The sequence below is a fragment of the Rhinolophus sinicus genome, chromosome 2, assembly GCF_057876585.1.
Source record: "Rhinolophus sinicus isolate RSI-liver-muscle chromosome 2, RSI-T2T, whole genome shotgun sequence".
Lineage (NCBI taxonomy): Eukaryota > Metazoa > Chordata > Mammalia > Chiroptera > Rhinolophidae > Rhinolophus > Rhinolophus sinicus.
In genome coordinates, this window is record NC_142502.1 from 43,964,617 (window position 1) to 43,983,966 (window position 19,350).

The window sequence follows — 19,350 nt, forward strand, 5'->3', positions numbered from 1 at the left end:
GACCACCTCTTGTAATCTGTTGTTGTAAAAACAGATACGTGGCTGGAGGCAGTTAATCAAAGCTATTTGTGAGCTTTTTCTATAGGCACTATGGACCCCCTCCCAGCCCTCCTCCTTCTCCTACATTTTGTACTTCTACCTAACACCTACACAATAGTTTTTCCACTGTAGTCAGAGCCAGTCCCCATAATAAGTCAGCCTGAGGGTCAATCCCTCCCATTGATGTGCAAACACCAATCAAGTCTCAACTACAACTGTAGGGCACACACAACCCACACAAGAGACACACCTGGAGCACCCAGCTCTGGTGACCAAGGAGACTACCCCACTGGGTACCACAGGACACCTACTACATAAGGCCACTCTACTAAGGCCAGGAAGTATAGCAGCCCTAGATGGAAACAAACACAAGGAGGCAACCAAAATGGGGAGACAAAGAAACATTTCCCAAATAAAAGAAAAGAATGAAGCTCCAAAAAAAGAACTAAACAAAATGGAGACAAGCAATCTACCAGACCCAGAGTTCCAAACACTGGTTGTAAAGATGCTCAGTGATCTCAGGGAGAACTTCAACAAAGAGAAAGAAAACATAAAAAATGGAGATAGAAAACATAAAAAAGAACCAGACAAAAATAAAAACTACAATAACTGAAATGAAGAATACATTAGAAGGACTCAACAGTAGATTAGATGAAGCAGAGGACTGAATTAGCGATTTAGAAGAAAAGACAGCAAAAACACCCAATCAGAACAGCAAAAAAGAAAAAAAAAATCCAAAAAAATGAGGAGATTTAAGGGAACTCTGGGACAACATCAAGCATACCAACATTTGCATCATAGGAGTACCAGAAGGAGAAGAGGGAGAGCAAGGAATTGATAACCTATTTGAAAAAATATTGACTAAAATCTTCCCTAACCTGGCGGAGGAAATAGATAAACAGAGGGTGTCAAAAAAAAATGTACATATGTTTTAAGAAAGGTAAACTGTATTAAAATTGTAATAATATATACCTATAAAAAAGATGAATATGAGTCACATTGGACTTCTGCAATTACAAGAAGTGCTCAAAGTGGTTACCATCAGAATCCAGACACTTCTGATTAGAGAACTACTGCTTGAGCAACGTTGACCGAAGTGTCCACTTATATACATTTTTTTGGCACCCCAGTATAAGCCCAGGAAGCACAGAGAGTCCTAAACAAGATGAACCCAAAGAGGCCCACACCAAGGCACATCATAATTAAAATGCCAAAGCTTAAAGACAAAGAGAGAACCTTAAAAGCAGCAAGAGAAAGCAGTTAGTTACCTACAAGGGAGCTCCAATAAGACTATCAGCTGATTTCTCGACAGAAACATTGCAGGCCTGAAGGAATTGGCAGGAAATATTCAAAGTGATGAAAACCAAGGACCTACAACCAAGATTACTCAGCAAAGCTATCATTTAAAATCAAAGGACATATATAACTCAGTTTACTAGATCGAAAATCAACTTGTTAAAATTTTTTAGTGTTTTAAATGATTGTGTCCATATTTTTTAAAAGTGGGGAGGGGTGACATCAAGAATAAGATTCAGCTTATTTTCTGCATCATCTAGTTTTTAAATGACCACAAATTTTATTTCTCTGGAAAGCATTAGAACAAACAAAGAGGAATACAAGAATTGGATGAAGGAACACAATGACTCAGAATGCAACCTCCATTCAGAGAGCCCAGTGTTTAGGGAAAGGACTGACTGCAGTGCAGGGAGCTTCATATGGAGGGGTCTTCGGAATTGCCTGATGAAGAGCCCCTAGGGCCTGTGTTTGCTATGATATCATTTGTCTTCCTTGATGAAAGACCACTTGCTTAGGTTTGCCTGGGAAGTATAAAAACATTCCAGGTAAAATCATGGTATAATTCTCCAGCTAGAACACTGGATGAAAAGAGAAAAGTTTGAAAGAGCCAGCCACTTCTCTGTCTCGGGAAAACTGTGCAATGGGTGTACCAGCATTCTGCGTGACAGATCACCCTGCAATCCACTCAGGTACCACAATGTGTGACAGAGCCGAGCCAAAAAAGCACCAGGTGAGGCAAGTGGGCATCTACCAAATGCCAGACTGAAGAAGTTCTCCTCTTAAATATAACCCCTGAGTCAATCTTTCTAATTCCAAAAGGAAGTACACATTCCGCGCGCTGTGTGTATAGGCCAGTGTCCTGGCTTGAGACATTTCTTAGATCTGCTTCTGTCCTTACACACAGAATTGCACATGTACACATGCACCCACACACATCCTTACTTCAGAAGCAACATTTAGCTTGGGATTTCATTTTGACAACTACTCTGTGAGATCTCTGAAACAGAAGCTCCCAAGTTGAGAGAATGGAGTCGGCTTCTCAAAGAAGAGCTCCATGCACTCTAAGCCAAATCTGCCTCAGCAGTTATTTGTACACAAGTGCCAATAGTGTTGATGAGAATTTGGAGTGCAACCCTGAAAACAGCATTTAGCCCAGTGAGCATAATCCTTTCAATCTCTGTGGTAATTCAGTTTCAGCCGTGGTTGGACCACCCAGGAGCCACCGGACGCATGGAGCATTTCAAGATCTGCCTACTTTCTCGACAAATTTCCCTTTGAACCTTTAAGCTCTTTAGTCAGCACAATATCAAACTGATCCGCAGACATAGGTAACTTCCTAGTCTGGCATCTTGAGATACAGTAAAAATTCAAAGTGTTAATTACCTCTGAAAGGCAGTTGGTCTGGAATGAACTGTGACTGATGGCATAGAAATGGCATCATAGCTTTCTGTAATTCGAAAGCTGGTCATCACATCAGCCTTCATGCATGGTTCCTGGGACTGCTTTATATGTTACAGAACTTTCCCATGCTAGGGAAATTTATGTTTATGGAATACATTATGCCTACATACACACATACAACATTCCCTTCTCGTAAATTTAATCTGGTGTTTATATGGATTATTTATAGGAAAGTCAAGCTTTAAGAAAGAGCCATCTGGCTCAGAAGGAAAGCATGGATACCATTAACCACGCAACTCAGCTCGTAGAGCAAGCCCACAATATGAGGGATACAATTCAAGGTAAATATATTCTGTTCTGGTTCTGATTAATGGAAAGAAATCATTCCTCTTATTAACATCAATACAAAATAATAGCTACTGTTAGTGCTTACAATGTGCCAGAAACGGTTATTAGAGTGTTATAGGTTTGACCTCATATGAAGTCTGAATTTCAAGTTTGTTTATCTGAGATTTCTGAGCACTCATCCCTACTTATGATCAGTTGCTTTTCAAGAATAAATGTACAGAATCACTCCCTTTCCAGGCCTTTCACGGAAATGGAATACCAAAGTATCTTTCCAGTATAGGAAATTGCATGCTATAGTGTCTCTAAAATGTAACAGTTGAGTAGGAGTCACATTTTTCTCAATTATTTGCGGTGAAAATACTGCTTTTAGAGTGGCAGTGCACCATCCACTAATTCAAATTGTCCTGAGTTGTTCCTACAATGAATGCTCTTTCCCAAAAACCAGGCAGGCAACTTGCTCTGGTCCCCAATTCAAAAGAAAAGCAGGAAGGTGGCAAATATGAGATTTCTTTGCCCTAAAATATTGTGGTAGATTTTACCTTCCCCTCTGAAGGTTTACTTGTTAGTGCTCTAACCTCTGGTAAGTGCAAGCTGCATTTTAAAGACTTAATAACGCATTGAAAATCAGGTTTCATTTACCAACAGAAAACAAGTCATTTTGTTTGTTCTAATATAAAGAGGAATTCCTTGGGTTACAGTCTGCTAAGATACAGTATGTATGTCTTTCCATAGTTTTTATTATCCTATATATTAAGAGGTGGGTGACAATACCAAGTGCATCTCAGGGCACAGTGGCAATAAAGGGACTCACAATGGGAGATTCATATCCTTATATTGAGGTATTGGGAGCATATTCCAAGAAAAGGGATATGCCAAGCCAAGATTAATCAATTGCTGTATTTCCTTTGGTGCCTATGATATACAATAAAAACAAATGGCATGCATTGGAAACACTTCCCACTCTCATCTTCATTATTGTTTGCTTTTGCATCTACCAATAAAATATTATTTTTCTATAACATTTAGAGTTACTATTGATTTTTTTCAAAAAGTGAGATTGCTGAGCTCATCTAATTAAGAAATAAATGACCCTCTAGGCAGCAAATAAAACCAGCATCCTAGTAAGCCATTCAGAGAAAATAATTCACCTTTGCTGTTGCAACTCAAATTTTCTAAAGTGTTTCATTAGGAAAGAATCTAAACCCTCTTTTTTGATTTAAATTTAAAAAAAGATGAAGAAAAATTACAAAAGAAGTGCAAATGGGAAACAATAATTTACATTAGTTTTTACCTTATAATAATGGATGAACAATCTTCAAACACCAAAGGCAACATGTTATTGTCTGCATTTCCTTCTTCTAATCTACACAAGGCATGGTTAAAATAAAACAGATCAAAATTGTAAATATAATATTTGCGTCAAAATGTCAAAGAATTCAACTTTGCAAGTGCTAGTTCTAAAGAAAAAAAATATCTATGTTTAGTTTATTTCAGGAGTTAGTATTTTAGACTTTACTTTAAAAGTGAATGTTTAATCTCTTCATAAGTTTGCAGGTTTTTTAGCATATCTTGGTGTTCCCATAATTTATTTATAGCATTAAAAACCTCTTCCCTGCTTTATCTTCTTTCTTTCACAATTCAGGAATGCTGTACAACACCAATAGTGTGTCATCCCTTATTCCCAACCATCTCTAAAATAACTACGGGTGACCTTCAAGCTATTAGCCATATAAAATACAAGCCCTTATTTGGTATGATTTATATGACACCGTTGTTTGTTTACCCATCTTGTCTGGCCAATTGCATAGATCATAGTAAACCATAGACACACAATTTCATTTATGCCAGGAAGATAAAATGCTTCTTTCCAGAGCTACCTAGGCCATGGTGGCAATTCCATAACTTTTATCTGATCATAGTTAGTAGAAAGAGGAAGTCAGAGAAGTACTCAGCTTTGCTAGTATTTAGAAAACTCATCTAATCCCTTTGAGCCTCGGCAGTCCCTACAATTCTAACAAGTCTCCATCCTACTTATGAACATTGGGTGAAAATGACCCAGAGTCACAATGGCACAATCTTGACAAGCTGTCATATTACAGAAGGCAAATAGCAACTGCAAAAAAAAAAAAAAAAAAAAAAAAAAAAAAAAAAAACAGTATATATTAATGAGAAAAAACTTACACACCTTTATATTATATTTAGTCTGTAAAATAATCTGAAAGACTGACTTGAACAACTACAGATATGAATATTCGCATTTTGGTTCAGAGCTTTGGTAAATCCCTGGCTAAAGTACAATTAATATCTCCAGTGCTTCCTACATATAACAGGAGATGCCTCAGAACATTTTCTCCAGTTATGTGTATAAAAGGTTGATCAAAGACCCCAGCTTTGTTGCCTTAAATATTAATGTTTTTGAGTCACTATGGAAACCAGACACAGCTAAAATCAGGTCAGGCTTTGTATTAAATCCCACTCCCATTCTGAAGACACTAAATGGGAAGCAAAGAAGAGTGATTTCCTCAGGTTTTACTTCCTCCTGGAGTAGATGATGAATTTGGATGCCGACATCAGTACTTGCAGCATGAACATCAGTATGCGCTCTTCCAGTGAGTCTCTCTATTTTAGGACCAGCCCTGCTCTTTGCCTTCACTCGCCTGTGTTTTCAGTGGCATCACTGTAAAATGCCCAGTCATCTCTCCTTGCTACCTTCTCTCATCATTTCCTTCCTTTCAGAGATCAACAAAAAGATGCTGTATTATGGGGAGGAGCAGGAACTTAGCCCTGAGGAAATATCTGAGAAGTTGGTGTTGGCCCAGAAGATGCTTGAGGAGATTAGAAGCCGTCAACCATTCTTCACTCAACGGGAGCTTGTGGATGAGGAGGCAGACGAAGCCCATGAACGTAGGTGTATTCAACTCCTAGAGCCCAGCACATGTCTGTTTTCTTTGTGGGTCCAGGAGAGGACACTGAGTCACCGGACGTTTGGTCAAGGCAACCAATTGCCAATATTGAGAGATATTTAGAACTTACCTGTGGCCTCAGGGAATCATTCAGCACACCTGACTATGTGACCAAGATTTTTAGATCCAGGCCCATCCTTAAGCTTTTGAGATAGCTGAGATTCCATAAGGAATCTGACTTTTACTCCTGAGGAGAAGAAATAGGGACTTAGCTATTGGTGAAAACATATAAAATGGGGATGGAAGGATAACGGGAAGCAATTCCCAGAACTACAGTAAGGGAAATTATGTGGAGAAGTCAGTAAAGCTACAAGCCCAGCAACACTGATGTTCTGAGGTCCATGAATGACTTATAACCTCAATAGGAATTAACATTTCCTTTAATGATACATGTAGACATCAAATCAAAATAGTGTTAGCAAACCTCTGAGTTGGTCTCTGGATCAGTTATCTACTACTGTCTGACAATCCATCCAAACATATTCATTTAAAACAATAACGTGGGTTTTTTTTTTATCATGATTGTATGTGTTGGTAATCTGGGCGGGACTCAACCTGGACAGCTCATCTCTGTTCCATGTGACATGTGACATGGTTGAGCTCACTCACGTGTCTAGGGTCTTAGCTAAGATGACTGGGCCTCTCCCTCCACGTCTTACCCTCAAGGAAACTAACCCAGGCTTGTTCACATGGTGGCTGCCTCTAAGAGTGCAAGAATGGAAAGTGTAAGTTCTCTTCAGGCCTAGTCTTGGAACTCAACAATGTCATATCCATTGTATTGGTCAAGACTAGCCAGATTCAAGGCATGAGGAAATAGACTCCACTTTTGATGGGAAGAGTTGCAAAGCATTTGTGTCCTTTTTAATCTACACAGTGAACAAAAGAAGCCACAGGTTTGCATATCATATTTTAGCTGTTGCCGTTATCTCAAAACATTAAGTTCATCAATAATTCAAAATTATAGTAGTTATTAGTCCCACCTTTAAGTCTTGTTATTTAATACATTAATAAAGAAGCACATATGTTATTATAGTAACAATTTGTTTTTTAATGCACTGATCTCCATTTTAAGTCTATGCATTTTAGGCTATGCATTTAAAACACATTATAATAAGGGGTCTGAAGGTTTCACTAGATTGCAAAGGGGCCCGTGGCATGAAAAGGGTAAGGAACGCCCATACTACATCATTTGCCTACAATTGTCACTATCAACTTCTGCTAACAATTAATGTGAACACTCTAGAAGAGGAATATTCTTGACGTAAAGTCATATTACAGTAGCAAACATATAAAGCTGTAGCGAGAATAAGAACCAAAGAAGAATCTCTGGCCCCGTCTCTGCGTCGGGATGCGGCTGGCAGTCAGGAAGGCTGGAGCTCTAATGTCACAGAGGTGCTTCCATGTTCCTTGCCTATTTAGGACTTTAACAAGACGGCCGTGGGGAAATGGGACCAATCACATCTCCCACTTAGTCGCCTTCTGCCTAGTGAATGCATCTTCAACCACTTTCTTCACTCAGCCCTGCACTTGTAGCTTCTGCTCATAGTGATGAAAGAAAATACAAAACCTGAACAAGACTGATATTCCCTGGAGGAAAAGTAGAATTAAAGCACATAGCTAATGCATGTCACTTTGATCAGAGAACTAAGAGGGATAAAACGTTTAAGAATATATCATTGCCATTTAATCTGCTTTCCACCCAAAATAGTGATTTAAATTTGACCTAAAGGGACTAACTAAAAAACAGTTGCCTGGAGAGAACACAGAAAATGACTGATTGTGGACATCATTTGTCAGTAACAGACAAGATCATTTCAATTATTTTTAATAGTAAAACTATAGTATGTCCAAATCCCCTTTATATGGTAAAATTAGTCATAATCTGGGTAATAGTCAATATAGTATAATGACATGGTTTCCACATAAAACATAATCTCAATAAGAAAACTAATCAATCTCTTCTTTTGGCTGACTACCATCCAGGGGCACTGACACCTCCAAAATAGTATTTTATTTTTTTTTACTCCAAATATAAAACATGTGAACAATAGCTTCAATCTCTGCTGCTAAAGAAGGCATTGTCTGACAGGTTTACATCCCAGCTAAATGCCAGATGGAATGGGAGGAGACAGGAGAAGCCCAGCCTGAGTTTCTGTGTCTTTTTCTTCCCAGTGTTGAACCAGGCTGAGAGTTGGCAGCAGCTGTACAATGATACTCGCTCTCTGTTTCCTGTTGTCCTGGAGCAGCTGGATGACTACAATGCTAAGTTGTCAGACCTCCAGGAATCACTTGACCAGGCCCTCAACCATGTCAGGGATGCGGAAGACATGACCAGAGCCACGGCAGCCAGGCAGCGGGACCACAAGGTACAGTGGCCACTCGTAACTGGAAATGCATTCCAGCCACACACACCACGAAGTTATACCAAGAAGGGACAATTGGTCTACAATCTTTAAATATTGGCACATTTAATATCCACATTTTTAAAACATTTGTACATTTTTTGCCACTGTAATTTGCTAATGGTAATGTGTGCACCTAAAATCAAGATTAGAAAACCATTAGAATTGTTTGGTTTTTGCACTGATAAGAATGCAAGTGTTCTTGGTGCTTTTATCTGCATGTATGGATGTGTTACTCTTGCAAGTGAGAAAGCATTGAACTATTCTTCTACGCCTAACATTTTTTTATACTGAGTGCACTAGAACATCAAAACAGCCCAGAACTCTGTTCCTGAAAGGATATGCGTAATTTTTGGAAAGGCCTAAGAAGCAAATCTCACAGCCTGGCTGATCAGCAGCTGCAGAAATAGGGAGTCTCATTCAAGCCAAGGTCATGCAAATGCAAAGAGGTGAAGAAAATCCCAGATATGGCCGTAGTTTGCAAAGGCGGTCATTCTTATGGGCGAGGATTTGTGCGTGCCCACACGTAGACGGCCAAGAACTGCTGGTACTCACATGTCTGCTCAGAGCGATGCATGTACTCACAACCACCACCATCGAGAGGGGTCAGCTGGTGGGTAGATACATGCATCTTTTGGACATACTTATAAATATTACAGCAAAAAAATAGGAATCAACTGTGAGCAAATTCATTAATTCACTTATGTTTATTTTTATTGTTGGCAGAACCAACTTAAATTGCTCTGATTTTCAATCATTGCTACATCTCAGTAAGTCATTGTAAAATGTCCTAAATAAAAGTGAACTACATTTATCACCACAATTTTCTAATAGGAGCACTCCTTTAGCCAATATATTTTAGAAGAATAATGATCGGGATAGCATTCTTTGTTAAAAAAAAATGCATGATTGTCTTACACAACAAAATTGTAAGTGTAACACAAAATAATAATTCCTTCAAGCAGATTTCAAAAGAGTTACTGGAACTCGTGCTTATCCTTGCAGTTTTCCTCTTTCCCACCTCTACATCTGTTCAACCACAGGATCCTGCCAATTTTACCATCGGAATATTTTTATTTCTCTTTCCTCTTTTCTATTTCTCTATAACCTCCAGTTTGGGCCCTCATTTCTCAACCAAAATAACCTCCTCCTTTTTCTCCTCTGTTCTTGCTCCCATCCAACCCATCCGCTCCACCCTGCCAGAGTGTCCCACCTAAATCACTGACAGTTACCTTTTGCTCTTATTAAAAGCCTTCATTTCCCCCTTATAACCTATAGCAGAGCCTTTGACACTACAGCTTGTCAACCATTTGGTGAATTGTAAAATAAGTTTTGAGGGTTGTAACCAGCAAAAAGGAAATGAAATAGAATAGAAAACATTAAAATTCATCTATAGTAAGGGATGTTTTCATCACATTTCTGCTTTAATGTGTGTACTGGGTTGCAACATAAAATAAATGTTCACTGTAGGTCATGGTTAAAAACCTTTGAAAGATACTGTCGTACAGGGTACTCAATGCTATTTCATATGGCTTGTGGGACCCTCTCTGTGGGCCCCTGCCAGCCTCCTCAGACTCACCTTTTGCTATTTCCCTGTTTCACAGGTTTAGTTCAGGCTATATCACACTACCAGTAACCCCATCTACCTGAAAGCAGACATCTCCTTTTCTCCTTCAGGATAGCCCCAGGTACCCCCTCTTCCAGGAGGCCCACCCCACTTCCAGGTTAGCAGTTTCTCCTCTCCAGCCATCCCATAATGTGCCTTGTGCTCATCTTTCTTACAGTACATCTCTTTCTGTACTGTAACCCTGTGTTAACGGATCTGTCTCCCCAATTCAATTTAGGTGTTTTCATTTCACAGTTTACTATGAGACCTACAGCATACTCTAGAAAAGAATAACACCAAAATTCCAATCTTTATACAAAACCAAAAATAACCACATAATTTAATCATTTTGATGTGGGCCAACAGTAGCCACACAACTAATAATTACTTATTTATTTTACCATCCTACTCCCAATCCCAAAGGGTAACAGAATGATAAAAATCTTTATCAGATGAATATAAGATTCTGTATTTCAAAAGTAGGTTAAATACTATTTTTAAATTTTATTAAACTTATTGGGTGTCATTGGTTAATAAAATTATATAGCTTTCAAGTGTACAGTTCTATAATACATTATCTGTATATTGCATTGCATTGTGTACTCACCACCCAAGGTCAATCTCCTTTCATCACCATATATTTGACCCTCTACAGTTTTCTACCTTCCTTCCTTTTCCTCTGGTAACTACTGCACTGTTGTCTGTGTCTCTGGGTTTTTATTTGTTTGTCTTGTTTGTTCATTTGTTGCTTTCAGTTTTATGTCCCACATGTCAGTGAAATCATGATTCTCAACTTTCTGTCTGACTTATTGCCCTTAGCATAATAATCTCAAGATCCATCCAGGCTGTCACAAGTGGCAGTATTTCATCTTTTCTTGTGGGTAAATAATATTCCATTGTATATACGTACCACATCTTCTTTATCCAATCACCTATCAAAGGACACTGGTTTATTTCCGTGTCTTGCAGCACGAATAATGCTGCAATGAACATATGGGTACATATATCTTTACAAATAAATGTTTTCAAGTTTTTCAGGTAGATACCCAAAAAAGGGATTGCTGAGTCATATGGTAACTCTATTCTTAATTTTTTAAGGAACCTCTGTACTGTTTTCCATAGTGGCTGCACCAATTTACATTCCCACCAGCAGTGTATGAGGGTTCCCTTTTCTCCACAACCTCTCCAACACTTGTTGTTAGTTGTCTTGTTGATGATAGCCATTCTAACAGTTGATGATAGCCATTCTTGTTGATGATAGCCATTCTCAGTGTGGTTTCGATTTGCATTTTTTTTAAAGCACTGTTTAGAGATTCTCATAAATCAAAGCTATCCCTTCCCAGGACTGTTACTAGCATTTTTTCAAGGATCAGGAAACACTTTTTTTTTTTTTTTTGGCATATGTTAAATGGATACTGAAGCATGCAGAATAGTGTTATGTCATCTTTATAATTATTAGTTTCTAGAACATTCTTTTGTTCAAGTTGACCATCTATCTGTAGGAATATCTTTAATTGTTTCAAAGCTAATTTTATTCATTCTGTCTAATGTCTATATGTGATAAGTGGGGGGAACCCTTTAATTTGAAGCATATCAGTTTCCAACTACTGCAAATGAATTTATCATGCAGTGCTTTTAGAACAAGTCTTTGAAGTTTAGCTATAACCTTAGGGTGTTAGCAGTGTTCTCTTAAGCAGACTCAGATTCACGAGCTTCCACATGGGGTTATATCTTAGAACAAAATAATGCCAACCTTTTTTCACCTCTCTTCCTTGTATACTTTAAAATATTGCTTTTGTGCAGAGCTGTATAACCACTTTCCCTCGTGTCGATAAGAATAATTAACCCCAGGTAGTCACACTATATTAAGCTTCATGGATATGGAGGGGAAATTGAATTTTTTAATGTTCTTGAATAAGAAGATGTTCAAATAGGATTCTTTTCTATCCCTAGACCTTTATCTCCCCCTCTAGCAATGTGTTTGGAGAAGATACATTCTATCTTCCTTTCCACTAAGTTGGGAAAGACTGCAGGAAGTAAGAAAGACATTAAGATAAACTTAGAAAGTCTTAATGTATGTCCTTCTATATCTAGGCTTCTATAATTATTTTTATGATATCCTAGATTATACCATAACTTACACGTTTCATCTCCAATTTAAATTACTGTTTCTACAGTAACTTCAACTCATTTTTTACTCAGATTTTAAGATGAATCTTTTACTTTTTACTCTTATTAATGTTTTATTCTGTGCTATTTTCAAACTATGAACTTCTTCGAAGCTCCATAATATTTCTTCAGAATCACAATATCCCTGCCTCTAGAACACAAAAGTAAAGGTGGGGATTAAGGCATTCATCAGAAAATATATTAGTAACTTGGGCAATTTCCCTCCCCAAAAAATCTGATCATCTAACATGAGCTCAGAGTGGGAGGAAGCAAGATCACAATTTCGTACTTTGATAATAGGGCCATTTTAAACTTTGAAAAGGACATTAAGAAGATTTTATATATGCTTTATTTCGGTCCAAATGAGTTATTTGTGCCCAAAGTTAGCACATGATAAATGCTTTTTTGAATCAATTCATTTTCCTATTATTGAAATTATAGAACCTATGTACAATCTTGTATCTATAGTCCCACTTTACTCTTATAAAGGAAAGAGTCCAAGGCCGCTCTCTAAAGTGTTAACTCTTTGAGATGATGACATTAGAAGTAATACTCATAGCTAAGTGCCTTGAAGCTCCCAAGGTGCTTACTTTTGTTATCTCCATATCGTAAATGAGAAAAGCGGGCATCCTATTGGTAGAATTCCCCAAAGTCGCACAGCAGTTAGGTGGGGGGGCTGGGATGGGAACCCAGATCTGTCTTAGTGCAAAGATGGCGAGTTGACATTGACCACCCTTCCTGATGCTTTCTCTAAAGCCACCTTCTCTTCCTCTCTTTCTTGCTCTTCCTTCCTGCAGAAACAACACGACCAAATAACGGGCCACGTGGACGTCGTGAACACCTCCCTGAGGTTGTCTTCGGACTCTCTGACAATGCCTCGTCTGACCCTTGCAGAACTTGATGATATAATAAAGGTAAGGGCGCACGTGACTTGTTCAGGTTTGTATTGATAGCAGTTTAGAAAAGCGACTCAGTGTCACAGAAGAATAATCAAATCCAATTCAAATCTATCAAGTTAGCTGGCCTTGTAAAAATAAGATCAGGTGCTTTCATTGTACAGTGGCCACTAGCCACATATGGCTACTTAAATTTAAATGACTTAAAATGAAATAAAATTAAAATTTTAATTCCTCAGTCACATGAGCCATAGTTCAAGTGTTTAATAACGCCGTATATGGCCAGTGACTACTACACTGGACAGCACAGGTAATGCAGAAAGTTCTGTTGAAAGTGCAGCTAGCTCTAGGTGCATCCTACTCACTCTTTAGTCATAAGGTGTGTGTTTAATAAAGCTGGCAGTCAAAATCAAAGAAGTACAAATATTCCAATAAAATACAGTGAACTAACCATCATCAAATTACTTGTAGTTCACTTTTATTGCCTTTGAACGGATATCATTTTAAAGTCACCATGTCATTCATTGCCTATGTCAGCACCAAGCTCCTCATCCTCTCCATCTCTACTCCCATCACTCTCCTTGGTGGCGTCAAAATCCAGATGGATGAGCCCACCAGCTCTCAGACCTCCAACTCACTGAACTCCTGTCCAACAAGCTTTTCCTCCCATCCACCTCTGTTATCCCTCTACAGCCATACCCAGGTTTTGGCATCGATAACGGTACCTCCGCTCAAATCCCAGTGTCAAGCACCTCCTTCCCTGAGTATCATCTCTTGTCTCACTTACTTTAGAATGCCCTCTCCAACAATTCTCTGGCCACATGGAGATCTCTTCCATTTTATTTATTCTACTCCTCTCATATCTTGCCTTCCCTCCTTAAGCAGCTAACATTATCAATAATTATTCTTTGCAAACTCCCCTAACTTCCATAGTCACTTAGGCTTCTGCTATAGAATTCTAACCCCATATTCCCAGTAAACCCAAGTACCCCCAGACTCATGGCCACACCAGTGCAGCCAACATGACTGGTGGGAAACCCACCTCCCCTTCTATCAGTCTGGTAAATTTGCTTCATGCTTCACTGAAAAATTAGGAACAAAGAGAACTCCCCTTATCTTTCCTCCCCAAATCTACCAGCCCACCTGTATCTATATCCAGACTTCTACCTTCCTTCCTTTCTTTTCTTTTCTTTCTTTTTTTTTTTTTTTTTTTGGGGGGGGGGTGGAGGGAGTAGTTGTTTGTTGTTATGTTTCTACAACTCTTTAAAAATGTGAAAAGTATTTCTAGCCAGGAGCTACATGAAAACAGGCGTCAGGCCATACTTGGCACTGGGCCAGATTGATCGCTTCTCTGGATAATAAAAGGCTCAGTATTCAGTGTTGAGCCCTCCTTTCTATTTCTACTCTCTCCCTAGTTAGTCCCACTGAATCCCATGACGTTAAAGAACAATTATATGGATGCTTTCACAATTTATACCTCTGACTCTGATACCGCCACTGAGTCCCAAATTCTGACATCCAAATGCTTGCTTGACGTTTTCAAGTAAGAACTCAACATGGTTTGTAGCAAAATTACAATTTCATCTACCACTTCAAAGTGTAATATGCATATCAAATTTAACATATTCTGAACAAAACCTACTCCTTCCCTAGTCTCCCCCAGCTCAGTACGTGACGTAACCCAATGGCTCAGATCAAAATTCTGAATTCATTCTTGATTGCTCCTTTCTCCTCACTCCCATTTCAGCAAGAACTGTTGGCCCTATCGCTAGGCTGAATCCTGATGTCTCACCACTGCTCTCTTCTCTGTTGCTGCTCCTTAGTCTAAATCACCTCCTCTCCATTGTCACCTGCCACAAGGACCTCCTACTGATCCATTTGCCTCCACTCTTGCCCCTCACGACTCATCCTCTAAGGAGTAGCAGAATAATCCTTTAAAAACATAATCAGGTCACATTATTTCTCCCATATAAAACCTCCAGTGATACTTAAAGTAAGAAACAAGCTCATTTTACCATGGCCCATGACACTACGTGACCTGGCTCTGGCCCACCACTTTGATCTCATACCCTACTCTGTCCCTTACTCAGTATAATCCAGACTGTTACACTCCAACCCCTCTCTATTTTTCAAACACATCATACTTTTTCCTGCTTCAGGACCTTTGCACCTGCTAACACCAAATCTTCAAATGGCTAGTGTCTTTGTGACCATTCAATCTAAGTGGGCCTCTTGCCTTCAATCAGCCTCTAACCTATCTCACCTGTTGTATTTTATTCAAAATACTTTTTATTCCCTGAAATTAGCTTGCTGACTTATATAACCAGTTGTTTATTTTCCATGTCTTCCCACCAGATGGTAAATTCCTTCAGAGCAGAGACTGTTCACAGCTATGTATTCTATCTCCTAAAAGAGTGCTTGGCATATAGTAGTCATACAGTAAATATTTATTAAATGAATTAACAAGTAAGGGTGAAAAGTCCATGGTATTTTTTCTTCTTATACAATTAAAAACAATTTTTTTTCAAAGTATTATTTCCCAGACGACCAACCAAATGGCTGGAGTTCTAATACAGTCTCCATAAAAATAAACCCTATGTGCCAGGAACTGTGCTATACTCTGGGAATATAAAAATAAACATAGTTTCTTCCTTCCAGGATTGTGTGATCTGGTGAGTGTAATATTCAAGTATAAGGATTATAGTAATGAGATACGTGGATAATATGTATATATATATATATATATATATATATATATATATATAATATAATACGTATATATATATATATTATATATTATATATATAATATATAATATGTATATATATATTATATAATACATACACATATTATATATGTATTTATATATAAATATAAATATATATATGTGGCCATACTGAACTCACCCTGGAGCTGTTAGGGATGGCTTCATAAAGGAAGTAATATCTGAACTGAATTTGGAAGGATGAGTAGAACTTTTCCAGATGGATTAGACAGAAAAGAAAAGGAAGGTATTCCCCAGGGAAAATAATATGTGCAAGGACATGGGCCAGAAAAATTATGGAGCATTAAAACAATAATCAGTTAGTCAAGTGTGGACTATGGGATGTAGTGGGGTGATGAGTGGTGGGAAATAATGACATCGGTGAGAGAGGAGGGTCAGTTGATGAAGACACCCTAAGGAATTGGATTTGTTCCTACAAAGCAATAGCTGAGTTTGAGAAAGGAAATAACATGATCCGATTTGCTTAACAGGAAGATTGCCATTCCTGCAGGATGGCGGAGAATGGATTAGAAGACTCAACGACTGGGCTTAGAGAGGGGAGTTAGATCGCTCAGGGAGTAAGGGGCTGAGTCAAACCCTGAGAAACACAAGCTTTTAAGGTTTCCTTCCTGGCCAGTGAACTAGGAGATCGGGAGAGAGCAACATCACACAGGCTAGCTTTGTTCAGTCGTGCTTTGTTTTGTTTTCAGATCAGAGATGGCAGAGCACATCTGAGTGCTAGGGAAGCAATCAGTAGAGAAGAAGGCGTTGAAGATGCAAGAGAAATAGATAAATATCTACTTATACTATTGTAGACTCATGTGGACCTGGCCTGAAATTTACTGAACTTCACAATAAGGAAGAATAGAGATTATCTTTGGATACTCGTTGGGAAAAATGTTTTAAGTTCTTCTAAATTCAATTGAATTTTTAAAATATTTTCTTCAGAACGCATCAGGAATTTATGCTGAAATAGATGGAGCCAGAAATGAACTACAGGGAAAGCTGTCCAACCTAAGTAAACTCAGTCATGATTTAGTCCAAGAAGCGGTTGACCACGCCCAGAACCTTCAACAAGAGGCTGATGAACTAAGCAGGTAACATCCTGATTTTAGAAATGCAAATCTCTAAGTAGGTTGAATAACTTCTTTTTATTCAATTCTGCATGCCAGAGTTACTGGGTTATAGTGTTAATAGGTTGGTTTGAGGTTTGGGTTTGCTTGTTTCTTTGTTTGTTGATGGTCAGTCTGAGAGCCAATCATTGTTTATTGCAATTGCTTTGAGGAGACAGTTTTTTTATTTTTAAAAAAATCTGTCAGATTGCAGACCTGTGTTTTTTGGGGGGGCAGGGTCTGTTCCACAATTATTCTTAGGATGACCTAATGCATTTTTCTTAGGAGCATAACTGCTGCACAAAATATTATGAAGTAAATCATAATATTTTAGACCTTTATAAGGTCTAAATCTACCATCACTGCCTATTTATTTCATAGACAGCATTAGTTTTCCACACCCAACTGTCTTAAATAAAGCTGGTTGGAAGTTGACAATACAACTGATTTCTGATAAATACTCTGGACACTCTACCGTGCCCAGCAGGAACTAATTTATTTCAACACCTGTTAAGAGAAAAATCAATGGACAATTTCCTCATAGCAGTTAGAAGAGTCACACAACCCTTGAGCACTGAATTGCTGTTAATTGAAATGTACTGAAAAATTGGGATTGAATTCATGACCCTTAAATAATAGATAAATAATGAGATAATTGTAGAGAAAGACTACAAATCTGGCAATTTGAATCAAGGATCAGTAAAGGTCAAGAACAAAATAAGAACCAATACTAAGTTCTGCTCAAAACTTAAGTCACCTTTTTATTCCTGATTGCCAAAATTTTCAAATTTCCTGAGAAGCGGGGGTTGGAGGGAGGGACAGAAATAGATGTCACATAAGGTCTCGGTGTGAGATAGTGTTATATGCAGTTTAGCATCATGCTCCCAAGAAATATGCTTTTATCAAGCCAGTAAAATGGAACTTGGGTAAAATATTGCTGTGGATAATATGCTATATTGGTAGAAGATGATTTTTGAGGTCCATCTTCTGGCTCTCTTCATCATTCTGTTGTCATTATAATAACTGCATCCCACTGATTGGGATTCCAACACATATCTTCTCTAAGTGCCACTCTGCAGCAAGCAGTGTCCTGACATGATTCTGAGTCACCACGTGCTTTACACGAAACATGATCAGAAACATCCATCACCCTAAAGTCCCTTTTGTGTTTGGGATATTTCTGACTAATTATTTGCAGGAAGGATCCACATTTATAGATGTATTTCCTTCAAAGTGTGAATATTCTTCAACATCTGCCTGGGTCCCCAGCGACTTGTATGCTGTGCCTCAAAATGAGATAAACAAGCTTCCATGTCAAGCACATTTTTATTTTGTAAATTGATGTGGTAGCTATTTCGTGCCTCGTAATAAAACATAGTAACAGAGACTTTGTTTCAAGCTCTTTGGTACACCTTCTGACCACTCTAGCCAGCAAAATTTTAAAATATTAATAAATATTTGTAACATATCATTCCCCTTATCCCTTTCTTTTAAAACATCCGCAGGTTTGGCTTTCTGAGCCATTTCTAAGAACAAGGGGTTGTGGCAAGTATCAAGTAGCAAGTATTTGGATCAGAATTACCTCTGTGGAACAGGGCTGCATGCCCGAAGCACTTTTGCCTCAGTGGGCCCCTTCCTCCATAAAAAATTTAAAAATTATATGTCATAACTGCATTGACATAAAAACTAATATAATCATTACTAGGCTCATTTTTTTATTCTGATCTTTAAAGAATTAAAATAAAAACATTTTTATGGGCCCCTCCTATACCTAATGGATAAATCAGCCCTGCTGCAGAGGAACCAGAATGATGGTGGACTTGGACAAAAGAGAAGGAAATAGCCAAGGAAATACAGAGGAAGTCACTCTGAGCCTGAGAGGGCATCAGGGACTGAAACTGGATGGAGGAGGCTGAGAAACAATTGACTGAGCTTGATAGATCAGGGCAATTTGAAGAGATGAGCCAGCGTGGGATCTGCAATGTCATATACTAGGCCACAGAGAATCTTCTTATTGATGAATAAAGTGATGCTGGTCATCAATGTTTGGAACTAGAAAGGAAGGTCGAACTGATGGATTTAAAACTGAATAAAATTGAGACAAAGAATTTAGGATAAGCTGCAGAAGCGGGGGGGGGGGGCGGTGATGGAGTTTATATTATAGAGGAAGAAGTATTTGTCAATAAAATGAATTATTGAATAGTTTGAAATTCCAATTCAGGTACAATAATAAACCCTGCTGTTTAATGAATGCCAGGCATGGTACCGAGCATTGCACATATTTTATCCCTGTTTTGCCCTGTTGCCCCATCAATCATCTGCGGCACATACCATTGTCAGCACCTATGTGAGTG

At 38.4% G+C, this 19,350-nt stretch overlaps 1 protein-coding gene across 5 annotated transcripts in view; it reads left to right on the forward strand.

Annotated features, from left to right (window-relative positions):
- Window positions 1–19,350, forward strand: part of LAMA4 (laminin subunit alpha 4) — a 129,902-nt gene that overhangs the window by 68,017 nt on the left and 42,535 nt on the right. For all 5 annotated transcript variants that reach the window (XM_074333455.2, XM_019735050.3, XM_019735053.3 and 2 more), the window contains 5 exons: window positions 2,966–3,077; window positions 5,821–5,988; window positions 8,220–8,413; window positions 13,022–13,138; window positions 16,833–16,981. In XM_074333455.2, coding sequence (XP_074189556.2) covers window positions 2,966–3,077; window positions 5,821–5,988; window positions 8,220–8,413; window positions 13,022–13,138; window positions 16,833–16,981 — 740 coding nt within the window. The remainder of the gene's footprint in view (window positions 1–2,965; window positions 3,078–5,820; window positions 5,989–8,219; window positions 8,414–13,021; window positions 13,139–16,832; window positions 16,982–19,350) is intronic.